An 18,754-nucleotide genomic window follows, 5' to 3' on the forward strand; every position below is an offset into this window, starting at 1 on the left:
GGTACGATTGGTGAAAGGTATATATATATGTATATACTTGGTAGCGGGGTTATTGCCGCAAAAATCTATAATTAATTTATTTCATTCATCAATATATATATAAATAAATAAAATATTTAAATAATTAAAAAAAGAATGTATAGTTGCTTTAAATCGATAACAAATGAGGAAGCGCAATTTTAAGAGTAGTTCATTTTGAACATTGATTGCTGTACCAAACCACAAAAATAAAAACATACACAACAATTATTAGTCAATTTTCCCGCGAACGTGGTAAAGTACTCATTTTTTAAGAGTCGAATCTCCGCAGTTGTGCTGCTGAAATGACATAAATAACTAATTTTAATAATAATATAAATATAATAAGAAATATATTTAATGATTATTAAAAAAAAGTTAGTGTGTAGATTAAAATTATTTTAAAAAGTTACATTTCTTGTCAAAATAAAAAAAAAAAACAGAAAAGCAGTGACAAACGAAACACACGATTATTTGACAAATTTATCAAAATTTAAATTAATTAATTAATTTAAAAAAAATTAACATCGAAAATTTGTCAAATAAAAATGTGTCACTTGCGCTTAATACTTTCAACTACATTATTAAAGATTAAAAGTATTATGATTTAATTATCCAACTAGTCTGATTATCATTTTTTTTTTTGCTAATTACAATAAAATTAATATTTTTCATCTGCTTCTGAAAAAAAAAAATGTTTAATCTTGTGTGCCAAAATAAATGAAAATTTACCTGATGTGAAAAAAAAAGATTTTACTGTAATTTATAATATAGTGTAATATTTGTAAACAGTAAATAACTATTTGACAGAAAACACACAATTTAGTCCATCAGAATTCAATTAAATTCTTTTTTTTTTGAAATTTAATTGAAATATGATCAGTAAACCAAATTGATTAGAAATTTATAATTAAATTTCCGTCTTCAGAAATATTTATTCGCTATGTATATATAATTATAAAGTAAATGCCTTTTTATTTCAAATGTATTTCTACTGTATCGCATGTGCACATTAATTATTTGTAATTTTCTAAGAAATTAATTAAACCGCATAAATATATATATATAGAATGATGGAAAATCAGTAGAAGGTCCTAAATATGGCCTTTTAATTTATAAATTAATTTAAACTTGTTTGATTTTTTACCGAAATATATATATATATATATATTAAATGCGCTTTTGCGATAATTAAAATTTTCATTTTTCATTTGCATGTCTTTTTAATGTTCGTTAAGTATATACAATTATTCAAAATTATCGATATATTAATTATGCTTAGCGTTATAATAACTATATGTTTATATTTAAGATGAAATTTGACAAATAATCCAAAAAAAAAAATTGCTTATTAACTCAATTTTTATCAAATTTCTTTTCAATTTTTTCAACTAAAAAGGAGTGAAATTTTAACCGATTCAAATTTTCATTGTTTAGAGGACGACTATTTTTTTCCAGCATTATTTCGAATTCAAAAATGTTTTACGTTATTAAAAACCATTTTAGAATTTTTATTTTTTGAACAAATTAAAATTTTTTAAAATCTTTACGATTGATTATTCAAAATCATAAAAAAAAAGTGTAACAAAAATTTTCGATGAAAAAAAAAATAAAATTTTTGGAAAAAGTTCAATTTTAAATATGTATTAAAGTAATTAAAATTTGTCAATTTTTTTTCAACTTTTTGAACATGGAATTATTTTCCATTGTAAATAATTGAAGAAAAAAAAATGTTTGATTGTTTTAAACATTTTTTTAATTCTTTAGAAATTTTATTTTTTGAAAAAATTAAAATTTTTTAATATTCATACGATTGATTGTTGAAAATTATAAAAAAGAGAAAAATAAAATTGTCGATGAAAAATATTCAAAATTCTGAAAGAAGTTCAAATAATTAAAAATTGATTAAAATTTAATGAATTTCGACTAATTTAAAAGTATTAAATCAATTTTTTCAAAAATTGCTTTTTTTTGAAAAAATCAAAAAAAAATTTCAATCTTTTAAATTGTTCAGAATCATGAAAAAAAAACATTCTAAAAAGTTATCAATGAATAAAATATGAAAATTATGATAGAATTTGATATTGCAATTTTTCCAAAATTTTATGTTAAATTACAAAATTTTTTTTAACTAATAATAAAATATTTGTTTCTAAATTTTAATAACACAGCATAATTTTTGCTCCCTAAATAATGTTGAAAAATAAATTAACACCCTAAAACAACGAAAATTGCACAGATCCTTTCTCAGAAATTAAAAAATTCACAAAATTATTTTTTAATTTTATTAAAATATTTCCATTAGAATGTAATTAAAATTTTATTTACATATAGAAATATAGTTGTAGAAATATATAAATTAATAAACGAAAGACGCAACAAAAATGAAACTAGTATTAAAAAAAAATTTTTTTTTTAATTTTCCAAAAAATAAAAAAAAAAATTTCTTTTATTTTTAATTGAAAATAAAAGAAAACATTTGGATTATTTGTTTATTCAAAAAAATTATTGTACAATTTTTTTTTTCCTTCTCTTTATTTAAATATGGACAAAGTTCTGCTAATGAAAAATGTTTCTTCGAAGTTATTGGACCTTTATATATAAATATCACAATTATCACAATTTTGGGAGACAAAAAAATAGTAATAAATAATTGTAAATTATTGAAGCGTAAATAGAATTAATTTTTAAGAAAAATGTAATATTTTAACATGGCCGCTTTAGTGCCTTGTGGTGTGAAGTCGCTTTATACCTTCAATCTAAGCTAATACTAAAAATTCAAATGAATGTGAAAGAAAACAAAACAAAACAAAAAAAAAAAATGTATAAAAATATGTACACGTATGTGTAAATTATACGTTGCGTGATTGCGGACTCTAAATACATGCCACAAATTTTGCTGTGTCACGTCAATTTTACACGTATATATAATAAATGTATTTCTATTCCTACATTTATTGGAAATGTTTGAAATTTCCTTGTAAAACTTTCAAATCAAATTTTTAAAGAAATTCGTAAAATCCACATTTTTTTCAAACGAATTTAAAAATGAAAAAAAAATGTAAAAACAAGTCTTTTACATTTTTTTTTTCAAATTTTGAAGACAAGATTTGGCAATAAAAAATTATTCCAAATGTAAAATTTAATTTTTATGAAAAATATTTTTCTAGTTGAAAATTATTATTAATCTTTTAAATTTATCATTATTTTGGTAAGACATATTTTTTTATATAGGAATTTTTTTCATTATAAAAATTATATGTTTACTAAAAGAATGTTAAAAAGACAATTTTTTATGAAAAGAATTTTTTTTTACAAAAACTATTCATACTTTTGTACGAAAGGACTTGTCCCGTTTATTTTGAAATAAATAAATAAAAAAAAAGAATTTTTTTATAAAAAAGAAATACTACATTTATAAAAAAAAATATATTTATGAATAGAATTTTGTTTATAAACTTATTTCTTTTAAAAAAATTTTTTTTTATAACTATATTTTTGCATTGCCCGTTTAATTGATAAATAAATAAATAAATATTTGTTTTATAAAAAAAAAATTCTTTTCATAAAATTCTTTTTATAAAAAAAATTGCTCTCATAAAAAATTTGTAGCGAAAATTATTATCATTTACAATATTAACAATATGAAAAGTAAATATTGTTTGAAATTAAATTTTGATTTAATTTGTGAAAAAAAAATAAATGTCTCGCTAATAATTGTTGCCATATCTTGTCATCTGAAGCATGACTTTTTGCCTGGTTGTTAGAGGATTAAATGCGGAAACTTGCAAAATTTCCAAGAAAGTTGAAATCGCCAACATCCGGACACATGTTCCAATTCTACGAATATCTTTTGTTAAGCTACTAATAATAATTATATGTAGTACAATTGAGTCGACCACTGCGTTTCCGCAAATCCTATAAAAGAAAACCGACGCGAAAATAAAAAAAAAAAAAAACGGATAATTGAACAAAAGGTAAAAAAAAATCGTATATATAGCGACCAAACAGAGACTGAATCCTTATTAGTCTGTAATTGTTTTTTTTTTTTTAGAATTACGATAAATATTTAACTAGTTTATGAGAATTAATTAATTAACGTTTTTTAATTTAATGTATTTTGAATTATTAGATATATTTTGAATTGTCAAAATATAATTAATTTTCATTGACTGTACATTTTTTTTCCCCACAAATATAGTTACACAGTATTTTCCATTAAAAAAAAAAAAAAAAAAAATTTAATCATTTTCGATACATTTGAAGTATTGCAACTGTATTTAATTTTTATTTATCATTTATAAAAAGTTTAAAATAACTTTGAATGTTATTTTATTACATACACCAGGCAAAAGGCACTGACGTTAATAAAAAAATGTTTTTCGAGAATTTTACAATAAAAATAAAAGAAACCGTTGAAAAAAAAATGAAAATTTTAATTTAATTAAATTTCAAATTTCAAATAAATTGATATTTGAGTAGAAAATTCTCGAAAAAAATTTTCTTATAAATATTGATCCAATTTATTTATTTTTTTTTGTTTGGATCTGGAATTTTAATTAAATATTTATAAATATGATACATTATAATTGTACGTGACTGAATACTTGCAGTGCGACAAACTTGCAATCACATATCGAGGACTGATATTTAAGCGATTTATTGTATATTTCGAACGAGTAAATTGTAAGATAATTTTTTTTGTTCGTAATAATGTTTATATTTATTGTAATTAAGTTTTAACGTTTCGTCTTAAATGTTTTAGCTGGGTATGTTATAATTTTCAGTTTACTCTTTAAAAAAAAAAAAAATTACAGGAGTTTATCAAATTATTAGCAGGTATTTTAAAAAAAAATTATCAACTTGCTTTTATTTTAACAGTATAAAAAAATCTATACATTAAAAAAATATATATTTTTTTAATTATTTAATAGAGAAAATTTTTTCCCATGAATTTGTAATACAATTTATTTGAATACAATTTTTTAAAGAAAATTTTTCTCGAGTTGTAAAAAAATTGTCTTCAAAAAATTATTTTTAATTTCTCTAAATTTAAAAAATTTTATTTTCCAACTCTCCTGTTTTTTTTTTTACTTAAATAATAATTTAAATAAACTGGTCACGAATGGGTTACCCAAGTGGCATTTGACAGGTCTTTCAATTTGCAAATATTTACATTACAATAAAATGATAAATAAATTGATGAAAACAATATTTATGTAAGAACAAAGAAAATGGAAAGACATAATAATTCAAGACCTGGCTTAATGCCGTATTATTTATTCCTAATTTAAAATCCTGCCATACACCGTGTCTTCCAAGACAGAGACTATGAATATATTGTACATCTATAATTTTTAAGTTTTTAAATTATTTGTTTTTACGTCCGTTCGTAAAGAATGTGAAACAGAAAGAGATAACAAAAAAAAAAGGATTGCTGTAAAAAAAAAACAAAAAAATTCCTGAATATAATTTCATCTATCTGTTGTCACTTGATTCATATTTAGAATCAATATTATACTTAACAAACAATTAATTAATTATTTAATTAATTAGATAATAATTAGTTTTTGACGAAAAAAAAAACATATTCTAAACAACGAAAAAATTTTTATTATATATAATTTGTATTTGGGAATTAGAATTTAAGAAATTTACCATTATTGAAATATTTTGATACTTTTTTCATTAATTTAAATAATGATTGTTAATTTTTTTAATATTGATGTCTATTTTCGCTTAGGATGTCTGAAATTTTCTCTCTTTAACTGAAAATTATTTTTATTAAAATTACAAATACAATTTAAAAAAAAAATAAATTTACACGTTGTTTTTGTTTCAAAAAAAAAAAAAATGAAATTGAATTTGTAATTGAAAAAATACCGAAATTAACGGTACTGTTGATTTGAATACTAAACATATAATTAAAATAGATAAGAAAATTTGTGATTTAAAGGTGTTTATATATATATCTATTACAATAATTTCATAATATGGAAAAATTTTGAAACAGTCATTAAGTATCTTGTGCAGAAACGTCCATTGTCCTGTAAATTTAGTAGCCGCTGAGTATTAAAACTAGTCATATAAGCCAAAAGTTTGTTACTTTCACAAAAAGTTTTCGTTTTTTCAGTTTTTTAATAAAGGGAAAAATAACGAATATAAATAATTGTTGTTTCATTTTTTACCTAATCGATAAATTTTATTTATTCAATGAATATTCTTCACATATTATAGACCTATGTTAGAATTTTGGTGGTTGTCGAAGTAAAAATTATCGAATTTTTATTTAGCTGAATTTTTTAAAATAGATTTTATCATGGATTTTATAATGAACTGAATTTTCACATGGAAGAATTTCTATTTAAATAAATTTTGATTTCATAGAATTTCGATTAAAATTTTTTTTTATTATATTTTAAATTTTTGCTCTACATTGCCTTTTTTTGCAAAAAAAAAAAAATTAAAAATATAATCTGAGAATAATTAATAATTTGTAAATATCAGAATTTTAAAAAAAATTATGTAAAATATTTTTAATAGTTGAATTTTTTAAGAAATATTTTTTTTTTTTTTTATTTATTCAAACAAAATTATTTTTGTAGTGTCAAAAGGAAATTATTTTCTAAAATATTTAGGGAATCCTTGAATTATTGATAAATATTTGGATAAATAATGTTTTTTTAATTTAATATATTTTTGTTTAATTAATAATAATTGTTTACAATTTTTTTTTTTTATGAAAATATTTTTAACATCATTCAATAAATTACGATTATATTTTAATTCGATACCACAAAAATTCCCATATGTATGGGGAATATTCATGAATATTAATGAATAAAAAAAATCTTTTTTTTTCTTTGATTGTAAAAATTCCTTTTTGTTTTCTAATATATTAAAAAAAAAAGAGTTTAGATTAAGTTTTAATAATTTTCTTTCATAAATATTTCTTTTATCTCTCATTCATTTATATATATCTGTAATAATTTGCTAACATTGAAAATTATTCAAGTGTAAATTTGTTATGTTAATAAAATAATTAATTCAAAAAAATAATAAAGAGTAAATTATATTAGAAAAGAATTTTTTGTTTAGAATATAATTCACAATTGAAATTTAATTAATTTTAATTCTTTTTCTTAACAATAAAATATGTAAACAATTTACAAAAATTATAATTTACAATAAGATAAGAATCTTTAGCATTATATAAATCATTATCTTGAGAACCAACTTTTTCATTTCGTTATTGCACATTGATGATATATGATATTATTATTCAATAAATTATTCAAAAATGAATAGATTAACTATTTTTGTTATTTTTATATATAGTCTTGCACATCATTTTTTCACTGTTTATTCTGATGAGAAAAATCTTACAGATGGTGAGTATTTGTTTTTTTTTTTTAATTTAAAATTAAGATATTTTTTTTATTATTATTTTCTTATTATTTAATATATATATTGTTTGTTACAAGAAGGGAATTATTGAATTATTAAAATAAATAATTTTGCAGAATTTGAAGATTCTTACTTTGGTATATTTATTTCTCCAAGGATTAACATGAGTACAAAACGAGAAATTGCACTTTATTGGAATCTTAAAAAATATCATCGAGGAGACAAACTTGGATTATACACTGAAAAACCACGAGATAATTTAAAACCAATTTTCATTGTAGAACCAAACGTACCATTTGGATTAGCAAAAACTGGAGTGGAAGCTGATTTTATTCCATCTGCAAAACTCAATTTCACTAAACAATGTTTAAGTAAGCATATGGACTTTGATAATTACAAATTTTCCACTTTTAGTTAATAATAATTAAAATATATTTTTATTCTTCCTTCTGTACTGCAACGTTTTATTTATTTATTAAAATTTTTTATTTTATTTTTTTTTATTAAAATTTTATTTTTATTATATAAATAATAATAATTATTAATTATTGTTATTAAAAATTATTTACCATTTCACTTAAAGTCACTCATTATTAATTATTTTTCAAAAATTTAATTAATTTACTTCTAATTGTAACAATATAATAAAAATTATTTTCTTTCTTACCAGAATATCACGTGGCTTGGTTGCGATCCAATTTGATTATAAAGGAAAATTGTTTAAAAACTGAACCAACATGGATGGCAGACATGAAGTGTATTTTGGGAAATCATAAAATGAGTGAAATTTTTTTACCAGGAACACACAATTCTGCCGCTTATGAAACATCACCTTCATTAATTCAAGATTTTTTCTACAATAAATACATTATAACGCAGGTAAAAATTTCCAAAAAAAAAAAAATATAAACAGTTGAAAATTAAATTCGTTAAAATTTAATATTTTTTTTTTTAAATATTTCTTAATTTTTTCAAAAATTATTTTTTTTCACATTTATAATAATTTTTATCAATGAAATAAGACAATAAGTAAACAAAATGTAAAAATATCTTTCATTAACAATGTTATTGCCTAACTTTAAATCGTTTCGAAAATATAACAAATATTGATTATGAAAAAGAGAGAGAGAGAGAGATATGACAGATGCAAACGATAATTTATTATTGTGCACTTCACAGGAAAATGGTAAATTAAATTGAAACTATGCAATAATCATGAGGTAATCTTTAAATAAAAAAAAAATAATAAGAGTCATTACATATTATATTTTGAACAATGTCGCTGACAACTAATTTTAAAAATAATAATAGAGTTTGTAGGAATTATTTTTCTATACATGTTTTTTCAGAAAACAAAATAAAAATAATTTTGCAAAAAAGTAATATTTTCTGTAAAATAATATCTTTATGTAGAAAATGTATTTGCAAAATTTTTTTAACTAATAGAAAATATTTGAAATAAAAACACACAGTTCAGAATGACTAAATTTATTATTTTTAATTTTATTAATTAGATATAAAATAATGGATAAAATACATAATAATGTACGGAAAGAAAATAAATATAAGATTTTATAAAAGTATTTTCATGTCGTGGAAAATATGCTAAAAAGAAAAATTTTCAAATAAATTCAATAATAAAAAAATTTGCATAAACTTAATACATCTTTTTGTAAAATAATAATTTTTTTTTCTTTCTTCTCAGACAATACTATTTTTGAGTTGTCTATACAAAATTTTAGATCAATTTATCAAGTATTTTGTGAAAAAATCTGCGGAGAATATTTACATATATGTAAAATCACAACAATTATATGACTTTAAGATGAAAATTTTTTCAAAAACAAAAAATTAAGGACAATTTTTTTTTCCAGGACGAAGATGTTCTTGGCCAATTAATATATGGAACACGATATTTGGATATTCGGGTTTGCTATCGACCAAAAGAGAAAATTAAATGGTGGGGTTGTCATGGATTGGATACAGTTCCATTGCAAACAATAATTAATGATGTAAAAACTTTTCTCAATAATACAAACGAATTAGTTATCTTCGATGTTCAAGAATTTTCTTCAGGTAATTTCGCACATTTTATTAAATAATAAAATAATAATATTATAATACCTCGCCTACTTTTTTGTTTCAATTTTTTTTTTTTTTCGATAAAATGGCCGTTTTTTGTTATATTTTTGAAAATTTTTTAATTTTTCAATCTGATGAAAACTCGTTCAAGTCAAAAGAGAAAAAAAATTAAATATTCCAATTAGATAAAAAGTTATAATACTTAAAAGTTGTTTTTTCTTAATTGGCAATTAAGATGTTAATTTTTGGTAAAAATATTATTTTTCATTTAGTCCCATTTTTTCAACTATATATATTTTTGTAGGAAAAAACCTCAGCTTTCGATTAAAAAAAAAAAAAGAAAAAAACTTTGTACCTTTCACCCCGAAAAAGTCAAATTTATTTTTAAGTTTCATTTTTTTTTTGGTAAAAAATTTTTTTTTTTAATATTACCAAATCGAAAATTTATTTTGATATTTAAGAGAAAAAAAATAATTACAAGAAAAAAGACATTTTTTCCCATTTGATTATACTTCATGTATAAATAATAATTGTGAAATTATTGTTTTATAGAATTTAATGAAGATCCAACAGCTCATGACAGATTGATACAATTTTTACAAGCTGAATTTGAAAAATATGCAATTCCATATTTGGGCTGGTATCAAACTTTAAATAACATTTGGTCACACAAAATGAACCTTATAATTTGTTACGATCGTTTTAATTTTATTTTAAAACACAATATCTTATGGCCAAGTGTTAGACAACAATGGGGCAATGTTCAATCTATTGATAAATTGTATCAATATTTGGCAAAAATTGAAAAAAAAGCATTAAGGTAATGAAAAAATTAAAAAAAAAAATTTTTTAAACTATTTTCATTCATTATTAATTATAATTAATTAATAATTAGCAATTTATTTATTTATTTATTGAAATTTCTACTTTTGCAGTTCAATAACATATCAGCCACGATCAGCTATGGCACAAATGACTCCAAATCCTTCATATATCGTCAGAAATATTTTTGGAGGTCTTCGACGTATGACTGAAGAAGTTAATCCAAATATCACACGATGGTACAATAATTTGTGGCAACACTCGGCGAATATTGTTTCTGTCGATTTCATTAAATATTCTGGAATTGTTGACATTGCTCTTAAATGGAATTATAAAAGATTTAACAGCAAAAAATGTTTACGGTAACAATTTCTATAATTATTTTAAGGAAAAGAATAGTAAATTTAAAATATTCCTTGATTTTTTAATTCGATATCATTAAAATAATATAGAAATCAAATGTCGATGAAATTCACAACGTTTATGATCAACGATTGAAAAAAAAAATTTTTTTTATCAGGAAAATAGAATTTTCAGACCTTGAATCGACTTCAAGGCGCAAAAAAGTCGTTTTAGTCTATTTACACATTAGAAGCAAAGTCAAAAAAGTAGATTTTAAAAATTTTTTATTTCTATAAACCATTGTTAATATTAAAAATAAATTTTACTAATTCCTTAATAAGAATAATTTCAATAGTAATTTATCAAGAAATTTTATTTCGATAATATTTGAAAATTAAACCGCGACAAATTTGCAAGAATTTCAAAATTTTTGAGATTTATAAAAAAATTTGAAATTTACTTTTTTTTTAAAAATATTTTCAAATCTGATTTATGCAAATTATATTTGAATTTTAAATAAATAACTTCAAAGTATTTTAAATAATTGAATTTTAAAAGAAGTTCGTTAAAATTATTCAAAATAATTAACTAGATGAAGAATTTTAATTAATAAGTCGAAAAAAGACAAAAAATTATAATAATTTGCATAGAAAAATATAATTGTCTCTAAATCGATTATTATAACCGTTGTAAACTTCATTGACGTGAAATCAAGTGGATAAAAAAAATTAAATTTTAAGTAGAACAAATTGTTTGAAGAAAAATTTTTGGTTTAAAAAAAAATTACCTACAAATAGACCAAAATTCTTTGTACATAACTTTAGAAAAATTTATCAATTAAACTTTTATACGAAAATTTTTAGAGGATTTAACTAATTATATATGTATAGCATTAATTCGGTAAAATAATCAAAAAATTTAAAAAAGATAAAACTATAAAATGCAAATGCCAAAAAAATAAAAATCATTTGTACATTTTGTAAAAGATGGTAAAGAGTCGATTTTTCTAAAAAAAAAAAAAAATATTTTCTGATCCATATTTTTTTATAAAAAAAACCTTCTTTAATGAAATTCGTTATCTAAAAAAGACAAATTGTCTAAAAACTTTTGATTACTAAAATTAATTTTTTCTAAAAACTTTTAATTGATGAAATATTTAAAAAAAAAAGATTTTTCTTACCATAAATAATTTTTATTTTTAATCGACAATTTTTTTATGCATTTTCTATGAAAAAAGTTTACTTGAAACTCGTTTATGTTTAAAATATATAAATAAATGATTCTCAACAATCAGTAGTAGGAATATTAAAAAAATTACATTTTTTTACATAAAATTTTTAAAAAAGTGTAAAAACAAATAAATTAGTGGAAAAATATGATTTATCTTCAATTTTTCACAAAAAAATTTAATTTGAGATTTTAAATAATGCAAAAAAGAGAATTGATTTTTTTGAATAATGTAAAATTTTATTGGGGTTAAAATTTTAATGGTAATTTTCTTTTAAATTCTACTTTTACAATTTTTTATTAATTTACATTGTTAATTTTTTAAATACTTTTTCCATGATTTCGAATAATAAATTTTATGGATTTTTAAAAAATTACCATTTTTTCAAAAAATAAACATTTGAACATTGTGCAAAAAAACTTTTAATTATTAATTAAATTTTTAAAAAATTTTAAAGTCTAAATAAGCCTAGAAAAAACATTACTGTAAATTTTGATAGATTAAAATTTAACTGGGTATCTCGCCTTAATTTCAAGACTGAATTTTAGAAAAACAAATTTTTCAATTGATTTTTCTGTAGAAAATAAATATTTAAGGATTGAACTAAATCAGAAAATAGAAAAATAAAGAAAGTAAAATGAGGTAAAAATTTAGTAAAAAAAGAAAAACTCCACTCTCTTGCAAATTGTAAGATATGTCTAAAAATGAAATTTTTGCAACACTAACCTCCAAAGTTTAATTTTACACACCGAAAATTGTGTGTAAAAAAGCTCTTTTTCAAACGGTGTGTAAAGTGATTTACTTTACGCACTGAAATATTACTTTACACATTGAAATTTACTTTACGCACCGAAATTTCTCTCACATAATATAAAGATTGTTTTAGACTATACAAAACCACAAAATTAAAAAACGAACTTTACTATTAAATTTATACACTCCTGCTTAATGATATTTTTCCTGATCTTCGATTCATTTTTTTAATTCTATACAATCGAAATTATTCTAATAGAGAGTTGGAATTCTTCATAATAGGTACTTAACTTTAGAGGTGGTTGTTGCAAAAAATGTTGTATTATACACGTGCGTAAATCTGATAATACTCGTGTGATTTGCTGCAAACGTCACACTCGTATAATCACTCACTTTACGCACTTGTATCATAAATAACTATATTTAAAAAAATGTGTAAAAATGTCAAACAAAACCTCTATTAGAAAGAAGAATAATAAAAAGAATAAAAACTACATTAAATATTGACAGTAGAGATAAATCAGAACAAATTAAATCTATTGTTGAACAAGAATAAATTATATATTTAACATTATATTCATTATATTAGTAGAAATTATTTCATTACCTTGAATTTACTTATAGCAAAACTTTCATTTCTTCGAATTATTATTTAAGAAAAATATAATTTTCATTATCATTTTTTCAAATTTTTATTTCACAGAATTCCTAAAACGACGAATTCATATTCCACAGAACTTTTATTCATTTCAATAAAATTTGGGCACAAATTTAAAAATTAACAAATCAAAAGTTATTAACAAAATTTAAAAAATCAATTAAAAAATTTGATAACAAATTTTTTTGACAGATATTTATTCAAATTAATGCAACTTGTGTCAAATAAAAATTCCTCATTTTAAAAATATTTTCAAATGTAAATTAAAACTCAAATAGAACCCTTTAAACGACCATTAAAACAACCCTTATCCAAAAAAAATTCCCATAAAATTCAATTTTTCTTAGGCAGACTATTTTATTGCAATTTCATGCACAAAATACACCTAAAAGTGTAGAAAAAAATTGACAGCCAAAAAAGAGTAGAGGAAGACACCTATTACAACCTAAATGTCATTTAACCCATAAATCCAAAATTATAAAAAAGTTCCCAAAATAATTGAATTTTTCTTAGGCAGAAGATTTTATTGCAATTTCTTGCACAAAATACACCTAAAAGTGTAGAAAAAAATTGACAGCCCGATCCGAGTAGAGGAAGGCTCCTATTATGACCTTTAAAGCATTTTTCGAAAAAAAAAATTTTCAAAAAAATTCAATTTTTCTTAGGCAGACTATTTTAATGCATTTTCTTGCACAAAATACACCAAAAAGTGTAGAAAAAAATTGACAGCCAAAAAAGAGTAGAGGAAGACACCTATTACCACCTAAATGTCATTTAACCCATAAATCCAAAATTATAAAAAAGTTCCCAAAATAATTTAATTTTTTTTAGGCAGACGATTTTAATGCATTTTCTTGCACAAAATACACCTAAAAGTGTAGAAAAAAATTGACAGCCAAAAAAGAGTAGAGGAAGACACCTATTACCACCTAAATGTCATTTAACCCATAAATCCAAAATTATAAAAAAGTTCCCCAACTAATTGAATTTTTCTTAGGCAGACGATTTTATTGCAATTTCTTGCACAAAATACACCAAAAAGTGTAGAAAAAAATTGACAGCCAAAAAAGAGTAGAGGAAGACACCTATTACCACCTAAATGACATTCAACCCATAAATCCAAAATTATAAAAAAGTTCCCAAAATAATTTAATTTTTCTTAGACAGACGATTTTAATGCATTTTCTTGCACAAAATACACCTGAAAGTGTAGAAAAAAATTGACAGCCAAAAAAGAGTAGAGGAAGACACCTATTACCACCTAAAAGTCATTTTACCAAAAAAACCAAAATTAAAAAAAAGTTCCCAATATAATTCAATTTTTCTTAGACGGACTATTTTATTGCATTTTCTTGCACAAAATACACCTAAAAGTGTAGAAAAAAATTGACAGCCAAAAAAGAGTAGAGGAAGACACCTATTACCACCTAAATGTCATTTAACCCATAAATCCAAAATTATAAAAAAGTTCCCAAACTAATTGAATTTTTCTTAGGCAGACGATTTTATTGCAATTTCTTGCACAAAATACACCAAAAAGTGTAGAAAAAAATTGACAGCCAAAAAAGAGTAGAGGAAGACACCTATTACCACCTAAATGTCATTTAACCCATAAATCCAAAATTATAAAAAAGTTCCCAAAATAATTGAATTTTTTTTAGGCAGACGATTTTAATGCATTTTCTTGCACAAAATACACCTAAAAGTGTAGAAAAAAATTGACAGCCAAAAAAGAGTAGAGGAAGACACCTATTACCACCTAAATGTCATTTAACCCATAAATCCAAAATTATAAAAAAGTTCCCAAAATAATTTAATTTTTTTTAGGCAGACGATTTTAATGCATATTCTTGCACAAAATACACCTAAAAGTGTTGAAAAAAATCGACAGCAAAATCCGAGTAGAGGAAGACACCTATTACCACCTAAAAGTCATTTTACCAAAAAAACCAAAATTAAAAAAAAGTTCCCAATATAATTCAATTTTTCTTAGGCGGACTATTTTATTGCATTTTCATGCACAAAACAAAACTAAAAGTGTAGAAAAAAATTGACAGCCAAATACGAGTAGAGGAAGAAACCTATTACTACCTAAAAATCATTTTACCAAAAAAACCAAAATTAAAAAAAAGTTCCTAATATAATTCAATTTTTCTTAGGCGGACTATTTTATTGCATTTTCTTGCACAAAATACACCTAAAAGTGTAGAAAAAAATTGACAGCCAAAAAAGAGTAGAGGAAGACACCTATTACCACCTAAATGTCATTTAACCCATAAATCCAAAATTATAAAAAAGTTCCCAAAATAATTGAATTTTTTTTAGGCAGACGATTTTAATGCATTTTCTTGCACAAAATACACCTAAAAGTGTAGAAAAAAATTGACAGCCAAAAAAGAGTAGAGGAAGACACCTATTACCACCTAAATGTCATTTAACCCATAAATCCAAAATTATAAAAAAGTTCCCAAACTAATTGAATTTTTCTTAGGCAGACGATTTTATTGCAATTTCTTGCACAAAATACACCAAAAAGTGTAGAAAAAAATTGACAGCCAAAAAAGAGTAGAGGAAGACACCTATTACCACCTAAATGTCATTTAACCCATAAATCCAAAATTATAAAAAAGTTCCCAAACTAATTGAATTTTTCTTAGGCAGACGATTTTAATGCATTTTCTTGCACAAAATACACCTAAAAGTGTAGAAAAAAATTGACAGCCAAAAAAGAGTAGAGGAAGACACCTATTACCACCTAAATGTCATTTAACCCATAAATCCAAAATTATAAAAAAGTTCCCAAAATAATTGAATTTTTCTTAGGCAGACGATTTTAATGCATTTTCTTGCACAAAATACAACTAAAAGTGTAGAAAAAAATTGACAGCCAAAAAAGAGTAGAGGAAGACACCTATTACCACCTAAATGTCATTTAACCCATAAATCCAAAATTATAAAAAAGTTCCCAAAATAATTTAATTTTTCTTAGGCAGACGATTTTAATGCATTTTCTTGCACAAAATACAAATAAAAGTGTAGAAAAAAATTGACAGCCAAAAAAGAGTAGAGGAAGACACCTATTACCACCTAAATGTCATTTAACCCATAAATCCAAAATTATAAAAAAGTTCCCAAAATAATTTAATTTTTTTTAGGCAGACGATTTTAATGCATTTTCTTGCACAAAATACAACTAAAAGTGTAGAAAAAAATTGACAGCCAAAAAAGAGTAGAGGAAGACACCTATTACCACCTTAATGTCATTAAACCCATAAATCCAAAATTATAAAAAAGTTCCCAAAATAATTTAATTTTTCTTAGGCAGACGATTTTAATGCATTTTCTTGCACAAAATACACCTAAAAGTGTAGAAAAAAATTGACAGCCAAAAAAGAGTAGAGGAAGACACCTATTACCACCTAAATGTCATTTAACCCATAAATCCAAAATTATAAAAAAGTTCCCAAAATAATTTAATTTTTTTTAGGCAGACGATTTTAATGCATATTCTTGCACAAAATACACCTAAAAGTGTTGAAAAAAATCGACAGCCAAATCCGAGTAGAGGAAGACACCTATTACCACCTAAAAGTCATTTTACCAAAAAAACCAAAATTAAAAAAAAGTTCCCAATATAATTCAATTTTTCTTAGGCGGACTATTTTATTGCATTTTCATGCACAAAACAAAACTAAAAGTGTAGAAAAAAATTGACAGCCAAATACGAGTAGAGGAAGAAACCTATTACTACCTAAAAATCATTTTACCAAAAAAACCAAAATTAAAAAAAAGTTCCTAATATAATTCAATTTTTCTTAGGCGGACTATTTTATTGCATTTTCTTGCACAAAATACACCTAAAAGTGTAGAAAAAAATTGACAGCCAAAAAAGAGTAGAGGAAGACACCTATTACCACCTAAATGTCATTTAACCCATAAATCCAAAATTATAAAAAAGTTCCCAAAATAATTGAATTTTTTTTAGGCAGACGATTTTAATGCATTTTCTTGCACAAAATACACCTAAAAGTGTAGAAAAAAATTGACAGCCAAAAAAGAGTAGAGGAAGACACCTATTACCACCTAAATGTCATTTAACCCATAAATCCAAAATTATAAAAAAGTTCCCAAACTAATTGAATTTTTCTTAGGCAGACGATTTTATTGCAATTTCTTGCACAAAATACACCAAAAAGTGTAGAAAAAAATTGACAGCCAAAAAAGAGTAGAGGAAGACACCTATTACCACCTAAATGTCATTTAACCCATAAATCCAAAATTATAAAAAAGTTCCCAAACTAATTGAATTTTTCTTAGGCAGACGATTTTAATGCATTTTCTTGCACAAAATACACCTAAAAGTGTAGAAAAAAATTGACAGCCAAAAAAGAGTAGAGGAAGACACCTATTACCACCTAAATGTCATTTAACCCATAAATCCAAAATTATAAAAAAGTTCCCAAAATAATTGAATTTTTCTTAGGCAGACGATTTTAATGCATTTTCTTGCACAAAATACAACTAAAAGTGTAGAAAAAAATTGACAGCCAAAAAAGAGTAGAGGAAGACACCTATTACCACCTAAATGTCATTTAACCCATAAATCCAAAATTATAAAAAAGTTCCCAAAATAATTTAATTTTTCTTAGGGAGACGATTTTAATGCATTTTCTTGCACAAAATACAAATAAAAGTGTAGAAAAAAATTGACAGCCAAAAAAGAGTAGAGGAAGCCACCTATTACCACCTAAATGTCATTTAACCCATAAATCCAAAATTATAAAAAAGTTCCCAAAATAATTTAATTTTTTTTAGGCAGACGATTTTAATGCATTTTCTTGCACAAAATACAACTAAAAGTGTAGAAAAAAATTGACAGCCAAAAAAGAGTAGAGGAAGACACCTATTACCACCTTAATGTCATTAAACCCATAAATCCAAAATTATAAAAAAGTTCCCAAAATAATTTAATTTTTCTTAGGCAGACGATTTTAATGCATTTTCTTGCACAAAATACACCTAAAAGTGTAGAAAAAAATTGACAGCCAAAAAAGAGTAGAGGAAGACACCTATTACCACCTAAATGTCATTTAACCCATAAATCCAAAATTATAAAAAAGTTCCCAAAATAATTTAATTTTTTTTAGGCAGACGATTTTAATGCATATTCTTGCACAAAATACACCTAAAAGTGTTGAAAAAAATCGACAGCCAAATCCGAGTAGAGGAAGACACCTATTACCACCTAAAAGTCATTTTACCAAAAAAACCAAAATTAAAAAAAAGTTCCCAATATAATTCAATTTTTCTTAGGCGGACTATTTTATTGCATTTTCATGCACAAAACAAAACTAAAAGTGTAGAAAAAAATTGACAGCCAAATACGAGTAGAGGAAGAAACCTATTACTACCTAAAAATCATTTTACCAAAAAAACCAAAATTA

General features: G+C 22.7%; 1 protein-coding gene across 1 annotated transcript; it reads left to right on the forward strand.

The window, feature by feature from the left end:
* Positions 1 to 7,274: 7,274 nt before the first annotated feature.
* On the forward strand, positions 7,275 to 11,072 carry LOC127283555 (variant-surface-glycoprotein phospholipase C-like). Its single transcript, XM_051308512.1, has 6 exons — positions 7,275 to 7,409; positions 7,542 to 7,796; positions 8,096 to 8,304; positions 9,300 to 9,501; positions 10,060 to 10,327; positions 10,443 to 11,072. The coding sequence occupies exons 1-6, from the start codon at positions 7,319 to 7,321 to the stop codon at positions 10,693 to 10,695; spliced, it is 1,278 nt and encodes a 425-aa protein (XP_051164469.1). The 5' UTR covers positions 7,275 to 7,318; the 3' UTR covers positions 10,696 to 11,072.
* The last annotated feature ends 7,682 nt before the right edge of the window (positions 11,073 to 18,754 follow it).

Source organism: Leptopilina boulardi, unplaced genomic scaffold (assembly GCF_019393585.1).
Source record: "Leptopilina boulardi isolate dan_hultmark-lab unplaced genomic scaffold, ZJU_Lbou_2.1 LbouV2_310, whole genome shotgun sequence".
Classification (NCBI taxonomy): Eukaryota; Metazoa; Arthropoda; class Insecta; order Hymenoptera; family Figitidae; genus Leptopilina; species Leptopilina boulardi.